General features: G+C 36.9%; 2 protein-coding genes across 3 annotated transcripts in view; one reads left to right on the forward strand and one right to left on the reverse strand.

The window, feature by feature from the left end:
- LOC107719144 (uncharacterized) overlaps positions 1-13258 on the forward strand; it is a 28706-nt gene extending 15448 nt beyond the window's left edge. Inside the window, exons 8-11 of one of the 2 annotated variants that reach the window (XM_016526512.1) lie at positions 6665-6803; positions 11251-11333; positions 12524-12620; positions 12721-13258. In XM_016526512.1, the coding sequence (XP_016381998.1) occupies positions 6665-6803; positions 11251-11333; positions 12524-12620; positions 12721-12888 (487 nt within the window). In that variant the 3' untranslated portion in view covers positions 12889-13258. The remainder of the gene's footprint in view (positions 1-6664; positions 6804-11250; positions 11334-12523; positions 12621-12720) is intronic. The other variant, XM_016526511.1, reaches the window with a different exon arrangement.
- Positions 13259-13500: 242 nt separating this feature from the next.
- The window catches only part of LOC107719156 (zinc finger protein ZFPM2-like), a gene marked incomplete at its 5' end in the record, with an annotated part of 118792 nt that continues 111126 nt past the window's right edge, over positions 13501-21166 (reverse strand). The window contains 3 exons of the mRNA XM_016526526.1: positions 13501-17113; positions 18768-18992; positions 19891-20097. Of these exons, the coding sequence (XP_016382012.1) occupies positions 14640-17113; positions 18768-18992; positions 19891-20097 (2906 nt within the window). The remainder of the gene's footprint in view (positions 17114-18767; positions 18993-19890; positions 20098-21166) is intronic.

Genomic DNA, 21166 nt, shown 5'->3' on the forward strand with positions numbered 1-21166 from the left:
ATTATTATTTTATTAAATTCTTATTATTTGCTTTCAATAGGATCTTTTAGGATTGGTTCCAATTTTATATTACGATTTAAATTCCCGTACCAAACTTGCATATTGCTTCAGGATTTTTTGACTAACACAACTTTCTAGGCCCATTTCCTGCTTACCGATTCATTTTATGTTACTAAGTGTCTCCAAGGTGTGTCAAAAGCAGGCGTTAATTCTTCGAGTGATGAGAGGCTTTTACATGAGGTGTAAACTCAAACCAAAAATACTCTTTGTTTTGCTGACTGCAGTGGTTCCGTGTTCTTTTGAATGGCTTTAATTGGGTCACAAGTCTGTGTAATTGCCGTCTCCTTCCTTTTAAGAAGCCTCGTGTGGCGACTAAGAGATAAACTGCCGGTGTCCAATAAGGACAGCCGACGCACCTGAGGATGACAGCGGAGACGGTATCAGCGTCTTCCCCGTGCCAGCAGGATTTCCACATCAAAAGAGCGTCTCATTAACGCTGCCTCACTCTAAAATGAGTTCCGTTATAGCCGACAAAATGAGTCTCCCCCAATCGCTGGAGAACAAAACGGAGCAGCAGAGTGTCCCGGCTCTCATCCGGTCTGATCTCTGATGTGCGGTCAGGAACCATGAAAATCATCTGGCACTTCAGAGGTGACTTGTCAAGTTGAATCTACCCATCCTGGAAAATCCAACTTAAATCAGAAAATTGGGTAAAAATGGGTTTTGCAACAGTTTAAGTGATCTGGGCTATGTAATTTGTGTGGACCATCTTGAAACAGCAACAAACAAACAAACCAGCTTCTATTCCAAACACTGGTTTTAGCTGGGTTTTCTAGTCATCTCGGATACGGTTGATAGCGAACAGATGGTCTTTTTTTGTGGTCTTTTTCTGTTTATTTATTTTTTTGCTGTGCTGACAAAAAGCAGCTGAATACAGTTCCTGTGAGGTTTTCATAGTACAGTCTGTGTTTTTGCTTTTGAAGGAACAGAAGCAGCTGTCAGAAAACCCCACGCTGGCATTTACACGTAAACATGTCAGAATTGTCAGATTTCAAAGTCTCTCTCAAGAGGTATTTCCCCAAGATAAAGTATTTTCTGTCTGTGCATCCCGTCTATCAATTGGCACAATGACGCTCATAAAAATCAGGAATTTATTTAATATGGCTGATTTAAAAAAAAAAAAAAAAAAAAAAAAATAATTGGTACTGAACTTTTTCTTTATTCCTGTTTTGTGTGTTGGAGTCATCCATCTATCTGTCTGTCTGTCTATCTATCTGTCTGTCTGTGTCTGTCTATCTTTTTGCTTTACTTAGAGATCCTCATTTGAGTTCAGCTAGATAAGAAATGAACATGCACATTTATTTATTTAGACATCAAGCATATTTTTATGGCATAAAGACATGAATGAATGAAATAAAATGACTTTGAATATTAAAATATGTTCTTACAATACTGGCTGAGTATTGGCACCATTTTGGCCACCATTATCTGTGGATATTTTATTGGCTGTACTTGTAGTTACCTGTCAGGAAAAATGTTTAATGCCAGTGAATTAAATTAATTGATTGACTATTTGTTTATAACTTAGAGTTTTGTGGTGACCAGAGCAAACATTGACTGATTTGACAAGAGTTTATGCAAAATAGCAGCTGATTTCTTGTGACAACTCCCAATAGGAGTGACGACAGTAGAGCTCATGTGATTTGTCTTCTGGAGGTGTTGGACTGTAGTGAGAATGCCTACTAGCAACTAACGCAGCACAGCAACTTGCTGACCTCCTGAGTTTTAACTGCCATTAGTGTGAAGGCACCTTTAGAGGGGATAAAGTGGTGCAAGATCCTGCAGGGCTGAGCAGGCTTCAGCAGGTCTGAGGTACAGGATGATTGAAGACTTACTGTAAGTCAGATGCCTTCATCTCATGATCTTCCTCTAACAGATATCTCTGAAACACAAGTCAATGGGACAAATCAATCGAGCAGTCAATCAGTTTCTGACATACATATATGTGTAGGAAATTCATATTCGGAAAATTGCTGGACTTGCCTGTAATGTTTGTGTAGCTTTTCTTTCATTTCTTCTGCAGTAGGTGAGAGATCCTCTGGAATTACATTGGTATGGCTTCAATAATGACAATTAACAGTAATTAGAGCTTCTAGTGCTGGCTCATCTACTGTCAGTCATCAGTAATGAAGTAAGGCCACGTTAGTCTTTCTTTCCCTGTTAGTGTTCACTCAGTGTGACATAGTGAGACATGACTGCCCCCTACTGACCGCTTTCAGAATGACCTCACAACCTCTGGAACTTTTTCTATGTACGTTTAATGGCTTTTATACACAGCTATAGTTGACAATAAGACTAATCTATAGTTGTTATCCAGCTGCTTTATGCAAGTTTTCTGAAACAGCGTAAAAGGGAGCATTATTTCAACTGAATGGCCGTTTTTGTCAAGGAGATTCAAAATGTTTAATGCAGGAACTAATCATAAAAAATCTAGTTAAATATCATTTTAATGCTTTTTTAAAAATACTGATTTCACACATACCATTTTTTGAACATTTTAATACAAGACAACTGCCTCACTGGGACTTTTGTGAGCATTTTTGAGTGATAAAGCCAAATCAAGTGGATTTATTGAAATAGATAGTTTGAACTTCCCTGAAATTAATTGAGCTTCTCAACTCTAACCGTAATTTTTTAGTTTACATTAAAGACAGTTCATACTTGTGAGTCACGAGACAAGGAAGAATCAAATGTGTTGTTTACTGTAGTCCGGTTTACTGTATCAAACTGCAGTTGGGTTGTTTTGATTAAGTAATAATAACTTCAACAAATACAGGTAATTTACTAAATTAAAGTTCATTGAAAGTATGTTTTTTTTTACATGGCCTATTAAAAGTTTACAAGTTTATAAAACAATTGTTTTATAGCAAAAGCAGATAACTCCAACAGTCGTCTTTTGGCAAAAGCAGACATCTTCACATTTCATGTTTTAGAGTAAAAAAAAAAAAAAACACTCGTTTAATCGTTGTAATCTCCTCAGATGACAATGTAGATGCCTGAGTTGTTGTTGTTGTGATCATAAACTGTATGGATGAGATTACACGCGATACACGGAGCTTTTCCCTCACCATTGTAACGCGCTGCTTTTGCAAGGTTCCGTGAAAACGTTTCAGCTTTTATTTTCCTTTTTCGCTCTGAAGAAGTTATCACAGGTTCATCAAGTTCGTCGAAATGATCCTCGATCACTTTTAGTCAGCTTTGACGAAACTCCTCTCAGCTAGCACGTCTTTCCAAAGTGAAAGTAGCCTTGTCACCTGTCCTGAATAATAAATGATCTTATCTTATGCACGAACAGCTTGTAACACTCCAAAGAGAAAGGAAAATTTGAAATTGCATCATATGACCCCTTTAAATAAATGATTGCATCATTATGACCCCTAGTCTCCAAGCCTAGCAGACTGGAAAATTCTCCAGATCCTTCTAAAACCAGCTAACAGACCAGGCTGGCAGACCAGCAGACAAGCCAAGACACCCCAATACCTAGTTTATTACTATCATTGTATTGCATTGCATAATCCTTAAACCACCTAAACATTTAAGAATGGTGTGTTTTCCATATCTGTTTGTTCAACCAATATCAGATGTTCAGGATCATTTTTGCTAGTTTATTTGGTGATGTTAGTGGCACAGAATTACATATTTCATCTTTAACATTTATAGATATTCACTTTGTTTTTGTTCTGTTGAATTGCACTGCTTTTGCTATGTAAAAATGCATAGCAATATACAAATTAAAACAGTGAAATGTAATATATGAACCATATAATACAGCAATAAAAAGTTTGTATTAGGCTAGCAGTTATATCCATTTGAATCATGGTAAATAGTCAGTCAAATAATTTGTATGTTATAACCTTGTCTCCCGTATTTGTGTAGCAGTCCAACTGGGCAGCTCTAGTGGTCGTACAGGACATCATTTGCCATGCAAATTCAGATGGACTCTTATCAAACACAGAATGTGTGTGTGTCAAAGAGACAGAAACATTCAGACAGACTCATGTGTTAGTTCTTACAAAAGAAACAGACTCCATTCAGCCTGCACTAATCCAGATGGGAAGTCAAAGAGCAGAGCAAGTCCACGGCACCAAAGTCATTTCATCACTTTTTTATTCATTTAGATAGTTTTCTGTCATGTTTAAGGAGGGGGGAAGGAGAGAGAGAGAGCGGAAGGGAAAATGACCAACATTGGTGAGGCGTTTTTCTTGACACGACTTCCTCACTCCGTCTGCCTGCCGTTATCTGTTTAATTCATCCTCCTATCTGGGCTGTCTTTACCCTCGCTAAATTTCCCTTTGACACGCATGCCTTCCTGCGCATAATCCAGACCTACCGGGCAGAATTAGCACCGGAGGAATTGATAGAATGACGAAATGGAGAGAATAGGACAGGTGGAAACAAAATGTCAGAGCGAACGGACTGATTTGACTCCGAATCAAATTGTCAGGCTCGATACGGGCCATGTTTTGGGGGAAATGCTGACAGATGAATAGGTGTCAGGGAAAAACGGTTTGAGGAAAAAGGGGTAAATGACATGGAAAACAATATTTAAAAAGATGAGCTCAAACTCTCAGTCTTAAACTTTCGATGCTAAACTTTTGATGCTAAACTTTTAATGGAAGGTCAAGCGTTTGGATGTGTATTTTTTTTCTGGAGTATTTCAGTAGAACTTTCCTACACAGTGGGTTTGGACCATTTTTGTGGTTATTGGTCATTAGTGGTGCGTCACTAGTAAGTTAGTAACCAACTATTTGAACAAACCCCCAAAGTAAGTATTGAACTGCAGCACATAACTCATATTACAGTGTTTCCTAAAGAAACATTTAGGAGCCAAATGAATTTGAGTTGTAATTTAATATGACTAAACAGTAAGAAAATAGAGTGATATAAGTCGGATGTGACTGAAATATGACTCGTGGTCCTGTCTGGTTCTGAATGATTCACTTAGTGAGTCTGATTCAAACTGCTAACCCAGGAGCAAGTAGGTTGGATTTTTGTGTAATATTGTTTTGAATACAGGCAAGTTACATGGCATTTAAAAATGATGTTAAAAATTAAAATTTTATTTCCAGCATTAAAGCAGCTGAAAAACTTTAAAACTGAATTATTTGCAATATATACTGATTAAACAACAAGTTTAATTTGTATAATTTGACTTTATATATGGTATTTATTATTTATAATTGTTGTTTTTATTATTAATTTATTTTTATTATTTAGATATTTACTAGTAGTTTTAACACAAACAGATATATATATATTCTCACAATGCATTTTTTTAATTTATTTTTTGGGGGGGGGTAAAATTACAATAAAAATCCATACTAGGTTTTAATAGATAAAAAATAATGAATTATAATTAATTTCATAATTTTTTTGCCCTTCAAATTTCTGAAATAACTACTTTTGGACATTTTAACCCTATAAAAATTATAAATTAAAAAAATGAATCAATAAATTCTAGCTGTTAGTAGATTCAAATAATTAATTGTTTAACAAATTAATTAATTTCATGTTTTTTTTCTTATCTTTTCTGTATTTTTACTTGTAAATTACAACTTAAAAATAGCTGTCAGAAGAATAAAATTATTTTCATGACTTTCTTTTAATTTTGGAAATAACTACATTTGGTATTTCTTGTTTTAACTATAAAACGAAATTATAACTTAAAAAAAGAAAATGCATATTAGCTGTCAAATGATTAAAATAATGAAAGAGTTGTAATTAATTTGAAGATTTTTGTTTTTGTTTTTAAGGATGGTGGCAGTATTACTGGTTTAAAAACATTTAAGTGCACATTTGTTGGTTTGTTTAACAGTGATAATTCCTGTTTGTTTTTTGAAGAGGTTTAATAAAGGTTAAAAATTCCAGGCTGTTTGGTGAATTGGCTCATTAATCTTTTGTGAATCGTAAACATGACTCGCAGTGTGTTCTTTGCTCATTGTTCAAATGAGATGATATCTTACAAAACCGCATGTGGACATGCACAAAACTTTCCCTATAGCTTACATTTTTAAAATCACACATTTCATTTTTTAAAGTATTCTGTAATTTTAGTCGCAGTCTGTCAAATCATTTGGGTTTTGAGGAGAGGCATTCTATTATTTTTTGAAGTGATCAGACTAACTAGATTTCTGCCTGCTGGATGATAAAACAAAAAGAAGCAGCAGCAAAAAAGAAATCAGATTTTGACTTGGAGCAGTCAGCAAGCCCATAATACCCTAGCAACTCCCTAGCAACCATCCAGCAATGCTCCGGCAAGCTCCAGAGCATCAACAGAAGAGCTCTATCACATGTGTGTTAGTGTGAATGAACGTGTCTAAATATTCTTCACGAGTGTTTCTGTGTCATTGATTCATTCTTCATAAATGAGCTGTCATTGTGAAGCATTAGACTGCGCAGCGAGGAGTCATTTAGTCCTTCATGCGCGGGTAATGACCGCTCAATTAATGCAGTTCATCACAGCAGACGCCTGTCACTGATTCTGCTGCGCCTCTGGCTCCAGTGTTCTGGCCTTTAACATCTTCTCATTGTGACCCTTACAATTAGTTTGAATAAAAGGTCTTTTTGGACCCCTTCAATGTCTTATGTTTGTATATTTTTACAGGTACTCTCACCTCGTCCCGTCCCTGCAGATGATGCAGTTCTCTGCAGCCGCAGGCTTGAGTCGTCTGCTCATTATTCTGGGGGTGTTGAAGCCGGTCTTTCAGGGAGGAGACGTCTCGGAGGAACTCGTACAGCGACAGGTCAGTCCACAAACTCTATCTGAGCCTGCTAACTCTTCATGGATTAAACTCGCATCCGTTTAGTCAACAATCCACCATAATGAACCACTATTGTGGTCACTTAATTCCAGGGTTAGCAGATTCTGTTTCAGTTTTCAATGTTTAAAGCCTAATTGTGGCTTGCAAGCAGATCAGAGTAAATGTACAACTAAAGGTTATGATGACACTGCTCCTAGTTTTCTACAGTAGTGATTCCTAACCAGGGATACTCATACTCCAAAAGGTATTGAATAAATTTCATTCTAGCTGTGAATAGATTAATTATGATTAATTTCATGATTTCGAAGTTCTGAAATTTGATTTTACCCATTTAACGTATATAAAAATAAATTAAAACTTAAAATAAAAAATATATTACCTGTCAAAATATTAAAAACATTAATGGTGAATAATTTCAGGATTTTCATTGAAGTTCTAAAACATATATATATATATATATATTTTTTTTTTAAAAACTTTATTACAGCTTTTTTTAAAAATGATACTTGCTAACAATAGATTAAAATAATTAATTTTTTAATAATTTCATTTTTTTTCTGTCAAAGTTCTGAAATAACAACTTTTTGCTGTTAATCTTACAAAAAAAAAAAAACTTTCAACAGATTAAAATAATTGTTTAATGAATCATTAATTTAATGATTTTCTTTTCTCTTAGGTTTTGAAATAACTCATTTTGATTTTACTTGTAAACCTATAAAGAGAAATTACAATTAAAAAAACAAACATATTAGCTGTCAAAAGATTAAATTAATTGTAATTTTATGATTTTCTTTTCATTCCTGAAATAACTTGGTTTTACTTGTTACGTTTTAATTCAGAGCTGTCAAATGATTCAAATAATTAAACCATTGTGATTCATTTCTTTTTTTTTCCACTGACAAGAGTTTTCATGATATCTGTTTAAAAACATTATTTAAGTGCACATTTCATCTTTGGCATTCGATTTCTTTTAAAAAAAAGCAAAGCAATGTAAGTTGTGTCAATTTGCATTGACACCTGCAGACATGACTGTATATAAACACTTTTTAGTCATCTTCTCGTTGACATAAGTAAAAATGACATCGTCCTTCGCTTATATAAGTTGTACCGTTTTTGGTGGAATTTCAACGAACTTTATTACTGATGGTGGCGAGACAAAAAAGGTTCTAGAACATGGCCACTTGGTGGTGCAGTTGCGTAAATTACAGCTGTCTCTATGAGCCGTTTGACACGCGGGGCAGGATTTCTGGAGAACAAGAGAAGCAGTTTTAACGATCAGGTGTCTAAGATGAACAACTTTCCCGGATTGTGTGACTGTGAGAGGCTGCAGACAGACTGAGGCGGAGGCTTTTTGAAACGCCTTCAGACAGGGTTTCTCAGGTCACGATGCAAAAGAGCCGCGTGCAGTCAAGGTACGAGGCCGCTCTCTTCGCTCCAGTTCCACCCAATTTCATGCACGTTAACATGCGGCCACGAATATGCTAAACATTTATTCGAATTTTGAATGGCCCCTCTTCCCCTCAAAAAGCTACAGATTCCCATTTACGACATGAATCGAAGGTAGACCTGAGGGACGGAAGAGGTGATTTCGAGGAATGTTTCGCCTTTATAAGGAGGTTGAAATAATTAATGCACAACAGGAAGGTGGTGATGACTAGCTGCGTTTTTTTTCTATATTTCATACATGCCCATCCTTCCTCTCTATCTGCATAAAAACAGACACAGTGTTTTTAAGACCTCTGTCTCATTTGTCTGGGAAAGATTAGAAGCATAAAACGAAAGCAATATGTTTCTTTGTAACGGTAGATTTCAACAAAACAAAACAAAATAAACGAGCTTTAAAATATCTGGCTGTTTGCTAGAGACAAAAACAACCTCGTGCTTGTGTTGTTGGTGTAAATGCGGTAGGCTGCTTGAAGCAAAATGCGTCCATGGCTTGCTACTGTTTTAGTGTACAGTTATTATAGATGTATAAATAAACCTCACGTTATGGCTGCAACCATAGATGCATTTGTGCTGCATTTGGAAACTTCAGACATATCAATGGCACTGGTGTTTTGGAGAACTGCTTGCATGGAAGTCAATAGAGATGATGCCCCAGTCCACTGAATAAACTGCTTTGCAAAAAAAAAAAATATATATACTGTATATATTGTTTTATAAGACAGGCCACGTGATGCATTAGTCTCTGCGTCTCTATGGTTGAGCTCAAATAATCAAACTGCACTACATCTAATATCTTAGTTTAATACATGCTCAGTTTATGGTTTATATCTAATAAAAGAAAAGAATATGAATGATTGCTGCCATATATTATACACTACTGTTTAAAAGGTTAGTGTCAAAAGAAGTCTCTTATGCTCATCAAGACTAAATTATTAGATAAAAAATACCGTAAAACAGTAATTTTGGGAAATATTTCTACAATTTAAAATAGCTGTTTTCTATTTTAATTTATTTTAATATGTATTTTATTCCTGTGATGCAAAGATCGATTTTCAGCAGCCATTACTCCAGTCTTCACTGTCAGTATTTGAAATAGAAATCTTTTTTAACATTATAAATGTCTTTACTTATTGTCACTTATGATTAATTTAATGTGCCCTTGCTATATAAGACTTTTGGAGAGAGAGAGAAAAAAAACTGACAGCAAACTGTTGAATATACAGAATGGTCTTTAAAAATTTCCACTATTTTAAACACCTTTTTGCTTTCACTAATTTAGCTACAGAGTGACATGCATTTTTAAAAGTACAAATATTTTGTCTCTTAATTAATATAGTTGCATGCATAATTATAAAAATTGAAAAATGCAGTATATAGATTGTCACACCGCAGGCCATGTTTACTTAAAGGGGTCATATGATGCGATTTCAAGTTTTCCTTTCTCTTTGGAGTGTTACAAGCTGATTGTGCATAGATAAGATCCCTGAAGTTGCAAAGACTAAAGTCTCAAAACCAAAGAGATATTCTTTATCAAAGTTAAGACTCTGCCACGCCCCCCTAAAACGGCGCGTTCTAACATGCCCCCACATATCTACCTCACTATGTGAAAATATTTGCATAATGCCGCCCAAATGAGCACGCAAAGAAAGAAGGCGTGGTTTCAGGAACAGCAGTTAGTGTTGAAGCAGCCATGTCAAGGAGACGCTGTGTGTTTCTAGGCGAAAGCAAAAGCACTTTATTTGGCCTTCAGAAAGTAGATGCATTTAGGAATCTTTAAGATTACTTACAACAGAACAGCAATGCATTTTATGGACGACCGTTTCGTGAACCTAGGAGAAGAGGTCATTCTGCCTTTGCTATGACAATCTGGCGCTTCTGAATCAGCTACTGTTTTGCTATTAGTTTAAGTATTTGCTATTGACTGTTCAAATGCAGAGTTTTGCGCATCATGTGTGTGTGCGTGCACGCGCATGTGTGTGTGTGTGAGAGAGAGAGAGAGACAGGGTCACATCACAGTGGAGTCAGCTGTCTTAACCGTGGCTTGTGTACTGCAAACACATACCAGCTTCATCACTGTGTCTGTCACGCGACTCTGTTCCCCTTTCGGGCTCTGTCTTTACATTTATTTTGAAAGATGAAGCTCGCGATTATGGTAAGGGGCGTTACATTTCCGACGAGTGCTTGCGGTGTTCAGCCAATCACAATGCACTGGGTCAGCTGGCCAATCAGAGCAGACTGCGCTTGTCGGAAGGAGGGACTTTGTAGAAAACGAAGCGTTTGAGAGAGGCGGGGCATAGAGGACCTACAATAATGTACAGTATTTGAAAAATAATGTGTTTTTTGAACATTAAAGCATGTCAACATATTCTGTTACACCAAATACACAAAATAATGATCTTTAAAAAAGCATCATATGACCCCTTTAAGGTCATGCATTTTAAGTATTTCAGGCCAGATAACAAGTCTATTGCTATTGCTCATAGAGACTTGTCAATGTATGTTCAAACTACAAATCACATGATTTAAAGAAATAAAGGAAAAGGTGCTGTCAGTGCTTGGACTGCACTTCTTTACACAAGAACACAGACAATCAAATAGCAATTAGTGGCTATATTGTGCTTTCATGTTTAACTGAGAGGAAGCGCGGCTCTTGAAACGCCTGTCGACAATTAATTTGACCGCTCTGTCTCTCAGAATGGAGGATCTGCTCCTCTCGAGCTGTTGACTCAAGTGTGGACTTGACGCTTTCAAGTGTGTCTGTCTGAGGTCACCGAGAGTGTTTTACATCTGCATGTATATTACAATCACCAAAGTGTAAAAATTCAATATTGGAACAACTCTCGTTGTTTGAGCCACCTTGTCCGCCGTACAGTAATATATCTCTATGTAAATACATTTGTCTCTGCTATTAAGTGAAGCTAGAAATCAAATCAATGCATAAATCAGTGCTTGTTATGATTGTTTCTTGTGATTGTACTGTCAGAAATATCTGCTGTGTAACCCTGCCCATCAGAGCGCTGCAGTAGACGAGCATTTCTTTCTCAATGAGAGCGCATCTCAAGTCAGGTAACCACTTTAGCTTCAATGAATAGTTTGAGAAATGGCTGTACTTATTGTGGCCTCAAAAAACATACTTTCAACCACATTTCATAAGAAACGTAAGTTTGTTTTTAATAAAAAAAAGAAAAGAAGAAATACTGTTTAAAATTAAGAATTTGTTAGGACACTTTCGTTAATGAAATAACCTGTAATTACTCTGATAGGACACCTGCGTGAATTAAAATTTATTGCAGTAATTTTTTGTTTGTAATGTAATGAGAATTAAAATATTTGAAGTGTGATAAAATACTTCTAAAACCATTGTATATAATATGCATTGCACAGGGATTATTATAGTTAGCTAATTCTAAAAAAAAAAATAATAATTACTTGAACAAAAAAAACCTTTAAAATAAAATAAAAACTTAAAACTTATTTTATTTTAACTAGTTGCCTAAGCAGCATTTCTCATTTGAATTTAGTTGATTTTAATGTACTAAACTGAAATAAAAAAGAATAAAAACTATATAGAAAAATGTAAAAAATAAAATAAAAAAATTTAAAATTAAATTTAAAATTAAACCAATAATAATAATAATAATAATAATAATAATAAAAAAAACCTAATAAAAATTACAAAAACACAGATGGAAAACTAACTTAAAATGAAAACAGGATTTTTTTTTTTTTATATGAATAAAGCTATAATAGTATCTCAATGATACTAAAATAACATTAGTGGGACCTGATTTTGAGTTTTTTTCCCCGATAGCTAAAATCTTAGATAACTAAAAGAGATCACTTTTATTTCTGCTTTTTGAAACAATACATTTCATCGGACTACAGCAATAACAATGTTCATCATCATCATCATTGTTATTATTATTAATTTTGTTTAAATTTCTGATAACCAGTATGCAGAACTGATTTTGCTTTATTTAGGCTTTTTGAAACTATAATACATATTATGGATCTGCTACAAATGATTATTGCTGCAGTCCAGTAATATTAATTTATTCTTGTTAATTGTGCTAATTATGAATAATAATAATAATAAAAAAGCTGCTTAAGCAGAAAAGTGTGGACAGTGTATGTGTAATACAGAAAAAAACATTGGTCAAACAAAGCAATTAATGGTGTGTTAATAAGCGATCTCTAGTGTGAAGTGTGAATTGCCTTCATTTATGCTGCTGTTTGAATGTCCTTGACTTTTTCAGAGAGATCTCCAGATATAAGCCTCTCTCTAGCAAGACATCTGTGCATGTGATCACTGGGGAATCCTTTGATGATCAGCTTCCTTCAGATCTCAACCAAGTGAGTGTCTTTAACAGTCCCACTTTCTGCCTTCACTTCTGAACTTTAGTGAGTTTTAATCAGAGGCAAATCCTTTGCTGAACGTCTCATTAACTGTCAGGTGGTTGCTGAACTTCAGAGCAAGTTTTTGGAGCGCTCTTATCCCAGTGCCAATCACATTCAGATTCGTGGGGCGGATCGTCACATGATCTACAAAAATCCATCCTCGCTTATCAAACATTTGCATAAGCTCGTGTCACAAAGGCAGTCCAACCAACAGAGGCAGTGAGATGCTTCAGAAAATGCAGCCTCTCTAATAACAAAAGATCAATAACAGCTCCTTCCCTGCAGCTGTCACATACTCTCTTCAGTGATGCAAGAGGCCAAATAACAGCTTCATATTTCTGCTTACAATGGAAACTGAAATCTCTGTAGTTTGTTTGTTGATGGATTGTACGTTTTGGTGAACTGCTGAAGACAATTTAACTGTACTTATTTTTTGTCAAAATGCCTTTTTATTAATGCGATTAAAGTGAAGTAAACAAAACTTGTCATGAAGTCATATTTCACTCATATTTCTTACAAACAATACTTTATTTAGAGGCCAAAAAGGTGCAAAAAATGCAAAAGTGTTCAGTGCAAAGAAAAAACATTTTCGATTCACATTGCCATCAGTGACATAACATATAATAGTCCTCCTGATTATATTTCAACTCTATTAGCCTCTAAATAAAGTATTTTTGTAAGAAATCTACCATTATGTGTGCTCCACTCCTTGTTGAACCTATGCACAAAAGTATTTATGTACTAACTCCAGTATTTCCAGTAAATGTAGAAATTATATTTTGCTTAAAAAAAGAAAAAAAAACTAGGAATTAATTTGCAGCATTGAATTTTTTTATATTTTTAAAAATATTTTTTTATATAATTTATTAAAAATGTACACACATTCACACGTTTCCCTTTTGATGAGACCTGTAAATGTTTTCGTTAGACATCCTGAAAGAAGACAATAACATGGTCTGTTTATCCTGAGGATTGAAGTTTAATTGACACCACATCAAAATAAAAATTTCCAACAGATCTGGAATTTTATTCCATCCATATACATGCATAGCAACAACATTTTAAAGAAATATTTTTCTTACATAAGGACATTGGAATGATAATTTTTACAGTATTCCCTTGTCTCATCCCACCCATCAATAATCACCATTGATAAACCTGCTTTTTGTACAATTTCATTTTTTTTTCAGGAGTAAGAAATAGCTGCTCTTCCCCCTTTATAATACTTTTTTCCGTAATGTTCCCACCCTCCTCCTTTTTTTCCTTATGTTTTTTTTTTTTTTTTTACAAAGTATTGCGGTGAGAGCAAATTTTTAAAAAGGGAGAACAAGGTGTATCAGCAAACTGAAATACAAGTACTATACAAGAATGCTGCCATCCTCATTTAAACATCAACTTCTGAGTCGAAGAAAAGACAGACAAACAGCAACATATATATGCAAAGCCATGTGTACAGTATATGCCAAAACATGAGCTGCAGCGTTGTGCCTGGTTATCCCTCCGAACTGTTTTAAGGCTGAAGTCAAGAGAATCATACTGCAAGTGACATTTTGACATATACAAAAAACTGTACCAGCAAATAAGAATACACAAGTGCTCCAGTAGCTATTGTTGGGTCTAAAACGCATTTCAGTTTTGTATCTGTGCCTATTGTCTCCTTGAAACTAACGTACATTGTAAACAATATGTCTGCTACACAAGAATGACTATACAATAACATTACAAACAACTCTGATATAAACTTTCTCTGAATTTAAATTAAGAGCACTACTCATATTAATACTGATTGTAAAATAAATAAAAGGTGAAAGTGGCACCAATATTACACTTGGATTTTTTTTTTCATAATTTTGTCTTCAAATAACGAAAGAAGAAGCTTCTCTTGATTGTCCACAAGCAGTATATAAAACTGCATGATGCACTATTTCAGACACGACCGTGTACCCAAAAAAGACGAGGGAAGAAGAGCGAATTTCATTTCACGTGCTCAGCGGCATGTGACGAGCAGTAAAACTTCTTGTGAGTGATAAAGTTTGACAAGTTATTGAACTGGATGTCACAGAGGCGGCAATACTTCCCACTGCCTGCTGGCGGCGCTGACCCATTTATGCCTTTTCCGGCAGGTGTGGATTCCTCCACAGGCGATTTCGAAGTGGGCGATACATTCTCGTTTGGGTCGGGAGGGTTCTCGGCTCCCCACGTGGGAGAGGTTTGTTCCTCTGGTGATGAGGTGTTGTGAGGCTGATTCTCTTGCTGGGGAGTTTCTGATGTCTGGCGATCCTCTTTATGACCACCGTTGACAATCACCATGCCCCTGTTTTTGGGCAGCAGGGGCAGCGGCTCCTTGCCGGGATGGGGGCAGCCATTGGCCGCAGGTGGTTCTGTGCCCGTCTCACCTGCGCCGTTGCTGCTTTGCTCCTGTTCGGGCGCCTCACCCTGCATAACGAGACTCCCTGCCATGTAGTCGCTGCTTTTTATCCCGAAATACGGCGATATTGGCTCTGTACCTTTCATCTTCTTTATTGCTCCAGGATAGAGACAGTGAGGCAAAAACATGTTCTTGTTCTCATCTTTCGAAGTCATGAGCAATGCATCACCGAAAGCTTTCTGATCCGGCGCCGGCCCGAGGTGTGGTGGAAATATGCCTCCGTTTTGCACCATCAACTTGTTGCCAATGTTTTTCTCACATTTCACAGAACTCTTATCATAGATGTCTTCTGAATTATTGCCTTCGCTCTTGACGCCCGGGAACATCGGCTGCTCCAGACTGCCGATCTCGCCATGCTGAGCAGATGTGAAAGGGCAAAAGTTCTGTTTATGGGCAAGGTAGTTCTCCACTTTGTTAAAACTGATCTTGCACACGGTACATTCGTGATAGTCCATGAGTCTTTTGGGGGAGTTGCACGACTTGTCAGGAAGAGGTGAGCTCTTTTTGCTGAGATCTATCGGAGCATCTAGTTCCTGTGGGTCTGCACTAGTGTTACCTTTGTGGGCAAGGATAGGCTTGGAGACGGTAAGAGAAGCATCTAAGTGTTTCGGGACAAGGCTTGGAAAAATGTCACATCGTGGATGGAAGCGGTCAGCCAGACTTTCTACCGATTCCTGGGATGTACATGGATTTCCTAGAGTGGGCATGCCCAAGAATCCCGGCTGTGGCCCCATGGGCTGCCGTTGCTCTTGGTCAGGTAGACACATCTCGTACATCTTTCTCCGCTTGCGCGTTCTCATGGTCCGCTGCATGGCGGGCACCTTCGCGGACATGCGTTTCATGGGTGGGTCATGGCGAGTGGCGCAATAGTACTGCTTGTGAACCATGAACGTTTCATGCCGGCTGAAGGTGATGTTGCATGCTTCACAGGTGGTCTTGTTTGGGTCATTGTCACCATCCACCAAAGACGTGCTGGGACTCTTCACCTCAGGCTGTTTTCCGCCGAGCCGTTCCTCAACTCCTGTTGGTGTAGTAACCTTCTTTACTTGCCCAGGAAGGTCTTTGTCTGGCACTTTCCCACCAGCGTTCATAATATCCAAAACAGATGAATTCAAGCAAGCTGTTGTCACGAGATGACTGTCAGTTTCTGATGGAAGGCATCCGGGGAGCATACCGACCGAAGTGTGGCCACTGTTTGGACTTATGGCATCGGACACCTTGTCCGGAACACTGGAGAAATCTGGAGACTTCGCCATGTGCTGCCAGCGACTGTTGCAGTAGTGCTTCTTGTGAACTAAGTAGTTGTCTAGATTATTGAAAGTGATGTTGCATTCAAAGCAGGTCGCTCCTTTGGGCATGAGAGGACTGTAGATGACAGGAGGGTAGCTGTTCCCTCCATGGCGTAGCCTGCGATGCACCAGCTCTGACATTTTGGCTAGAATCTCAGATGCTTGTGGTACCACAGAAATGTCCTGGGAGAAAGCAAACTGTGACAGGAATGGACCCATGGGGAAAGTTGGGCCCATGTTGTGCTGGACCGGCGAGGAGGCTAGCCGTGGACTAGAAGGTTCCGACTTGATTCTGGTGTAAGAGAAACTAGCCTTGCTTCCTGGGTGACTTTCTCCCTTTTGCAGGCCGAGTGTAGGTTTTTTCTCAGGTCTTTCGAGTTCTCCATCAGGACTGTTGGCCTTGTTAGGTATGCTCTTGGGACTTTGCATAACCACATCCTTCCTGCCCGACAGTTCTGCTCGTGCCGCCTGTAGGCTTTCCTCTCCTTCTCTTGGGGAGTTCTCGCTGTCGCTCTCCCTGTGAATCTTCCCGGAGTGTCCGTGTAAGTCTTGATGCTGCAGCAGTTCCCTGTGGTTCTGGAAGCTGATGTGGCAGTGATTGCATCTGAAGGCTGCCTGTGACAGGTGTGAAAGGATGTGGTGCTGGAATGTAAGGAGTGAATCTGCTGTGAAGTTACAGATTGTGCATTTCAAGCTGGTGCCAGGGGGAAGAGACTCTTCCATTTTGACAGCTGTGAGAAAGAAAAAAGACAGTTGTTTTTGTTAATCTTGCATTTCCACTAATTTTACATCGTGTCTGCTGTAGCATTTTGTCTATCTGTTTCGTAGACGCACATTATTGCCCGATGAAGATTATTTTATCTAACCTTAATAAACTGCTAAAACTGTAATTGTTTCTTGATTTTTTACATGCAAATATAGAATTTTAGTATTAACATAAGCAGGCTTTTGGCTGTTGCAGATCAAACAACCTAAAATGGCAGTGAATGTGAAGTACAATGAAATAGAATAAGGACAGACATATATTATTATTAATTTATCTTTACTATGTATTTATTTTGTGTGTATATAAATAATAGTAAAATATTAATATAAAACAATATTATTAATATCATTATAATTATTATTAATCATAATAATATTAAATACAATTAATTAAACTTTCTCTGATATATTGGTCACAAATGTTGGAGTTCCTCAAGGCTGCGTAAGTTCCCCCCCCCTCTTTTTACATTATATACAAATGATTGTAGAAACCAGTACATAACTATATTATCAAATTTTCAGATGATTCAGCTATACTTAGTTTGCTGACAAAGAATTCAGATGTCGGTATGTATAAATTAGAGATAGAAGGGGTTGTGCGGTGGTGTGAGGAACACAACTTGATGTTGAATGTTAAAAAAAACTAAAGAAATTATCTTTTGAGGTTGGTGGGTGATCATAGTCCAATTTTAGTTAATGAGGAGGAAGTTGAGCAGGTAACAACATATAAGTATTTAGGTATCTACTTTGATTCTCAGCTGCAATGGAGTCATCAAGTGGACTATGTTTGTACACGAGCTAGTCAGCGCCTGCATTTTTTGCGACGGCTCAAGGTTTATGGGGTGGACAAAAGTATCAAGTTATTGTTTTACAGATCAGCTTTTGAATCTATAATATGTTATGGTTTTACAATGTTTTGGCAATTTCACTGTTAAACTTAGATCACAACTTTAAAATGTGGTTAGAAGAGCTGGAAAAATAATTGGTATGTTGTCCCCACTTTCTCTTCAGGACATTTTTGAGAGGTCTGTTAGGAAGCAGAGTCTTAAAATTATTGGTGACCCAAGCTGATGCCCTCAGGCAGGAGATATAGGGTACCAATTTGCAAGATGAATAGGTACAAATTTTCTCTAATTCCATTATCAAAATTTTAAATAATAAGTGACTGAAATTGTTGTGTGGGTGAGGGTAATGTCATGGGTAATATGTAATGTTGGTGTATTATTAGGATTGTGTAGGAGTGTAATTGAATAAGTGTATTGTTGTATGTTTGATCTGCTCTCTGGATTGCCTAAGACACATTTCTCCTGAGGGAGATAATAAAAGAGAAACTAAACTAATAACAATCATCATCATTAATGTCCAGGTTGTCTGAGTTTCAAATACTATTAAAGCATGTTAAATTTTATAACAGTTTCATATTTAATGATATTCTACCCTTGTACTATATGTTTACAAAACCGAAACATAATTTACTGTAAGATTCAAGATTTGATATGAATAAATGATAGCTGCAAAATAGGAATGGGTGATGAGTGAGCTAAATGTGCAATGACGGTCAGAAATAACTATTTTTCTAACTGTCAAAATGCATTGAACTTATGATACCATCATACTCACCACTGTGTGAGCTCAAGTGCATCTCCAGAGCACGAGGGTTGCTGAAGCTCTTGTTGCATTGTGGGAAAGGGCAGATATTTGGAGTTTGGTGGGAATTGGCGTCAGTCTCTTCAGAGACGTTATCAGGTTCCCTCTGCCGCCCACTGCAGTAATACATCAGGTGGGCCTGAAGGTTCCTCTCACTCCTGTACCATATCCCACACGCTTTACAGGGGAAGATGTCCTCTGAAACACAGAGACTAGCATGTGAAGGCAAACCTACAACAGTTCTGCTGAGTGTTTAATTTGACACATTATGAGCTTTATCAGTAGCATTTATGCTGCCTCTAAAAAGACTTAAAAGTCAAAAGGTGCAAACACACCTTTTGCAAAGAAGTTCATTTATTAATGAAATTCTCAACATTTGGCTATGGAATGGCATTTCTTTTTCATACTTCTTCAAAAGTGGAAGTAGAAGAGAGAGGAATGGTGCAAATTCCATTCCTATAGGGGATATATCTGAAGGGGCGTCTGGAGTGTTTGGGACTTCTGAATGATCAGTTCACATGCACGGCTCAAATAACAGTTTTAAATGACATTTCTGCTGTGATGTTGCATGGCAACAGAGATGATTCCAGTAGGCTTGTGCCCTTTCCTCAAGGGCAAATGAAAACATTGCACCATCTGCTAGCAGCATCCTCCTCTGTGTCAAGCTGAACTCTAGACTTCCCTGATAAAGTCAACAAACAAAGTATTTGCAAATGGCTTGAATTTTGCAATTACAGGGTTGGTCAGAGTCCAAATATGTTTACTGTACCCCTAAACTGAAGGGCAGAACATCACGTTCCTCCAGCAGAGGTTAATCTGTGAATAACTCCAGCATCCTCTGTTTTCAGTGTAATACGTGCGTGTGTAACACATTCTGAACTGGCCCAAACGATTGGTTGGAGAGCTCAACAGTGCAGCCGCGGGAACAGGTGAGACCCCATATGCGGCAATATTGTGGCCAAGTTTTACAGCGAGCCTCAACCGTACGGCCTCATTGTAAAAGTATGTTGACAGTTATTAGTTTTGATTCGCTGCATACGTTTATGATGCCTGTGGACAGTTATTGAGCTTGTGTGTAAACAGAAGCAGGGCTTACTGTTGACTATAGCTGTAGGTAATATGGAGGCCATGGCAGCTTGCTGGGGCAGGAGCTGGATGGTGTCCAGAAGGCGTGCTGGGTACATGCCCTCACCGAGAGACATGTGATTGACCGCCTGCAATCGAGAGTCAAAGTCCACTGCGAATGCCACCAGCTCTTCGCCTTCCATCATGTTCTTAGTCGTGGTGCACCACAACTGACCACCTGCGTGAGACAAGAAAACACACATTATCACTGCTGCATTTAGACACTTAAGTTTCAAAAGTATGCAAATGTTTCACATGTAAAAACTGATTTAAACATGGAGTAGTTTGATCAGTTTTTATGATGCATTTAAATGAAGTTAAAAGAGAATTAATTACTCCTGATTCTTTAAAGATGAAATGTGTACTTCTCTCCTTCCGCATTATACATGCGAATAATTTGCAGCATAGTAAAAATATTTCAAATAAATGTTATTTTGAACTTGCTATTCATCAAAGAATCTTAAAGAAATGTATTATGGTTTCTAACAAAATATTAAGCGGAGCAACTGTTTTCAAAATGTTTCTTTAGCATCAAATCAGCATATTAGAATGATTTCACTGAAGACTGGAGTAATGACGCTGAAAATTCATCTGTGTCTTCACAGGAATAAATGACATTTTAAAATATATTAAAATAGAAAACTGTTATTTAAAATTGTAATAATATTGAACCGTTTTTACTGTATTTTTGATCAAATAAATGCAGCCTTGGTGATCATAAGAGACTTCTTTTAAAAACATAAAAAATCATACCAACCCCAAACGTTTGAACTTTAGTCTAGTATTATATTTAAAATTCTAAATTGTAGTTTAGAATAGTTTTTATTCTATAGTTTTTGCATGCATTATTTAACATTTATTTTAATATTATTTTATAAAAATTATATAAATTATACATTTTCCACACACATTTATTTACTTTTTGCATCAAACGCTAAGTTAACTGGAAATTATACAGGTATTATAATTAAACAGGAAAATGCCATACAGGACAGCCTTAAATTCATTAAAAAAAAAAGTTTTGTTGGAAAATGACCATAAAACAACATTTGTCCAACTAAAGGAATTTGGGGAGTATTCAGGAAACAAAACAAACAAATCACTCTTTTTGCAATTTTCATAATGTTACGCACTTCATCTTTAATTAATCATGTTGCTCTAAAGGGATGGTCAATATTTACGGTCTACTGTACATCTAACATTTCAGTTCAGATCAAACACTCTCTGAATACATTCAGAAAAGAAAA

This window comes from Sinocyclocheilus rhinocerous, unplaced genomic scaffold (genome assembly GCF_001515625.1).
Source record: "Sinocyclocheilus rhinocerous isolate Xijiao unplaced genomic scaffold, SAMN03320098_v1.1 scaffold1084, whole genome shotgun sequence".
NCBI lineage: Eukaryota > Metazoa > Chordata > Actinopteri > Cypriniformes > Cyprinidae > Sinocyclocheilus > Sinocyclocheilus rhinocerous.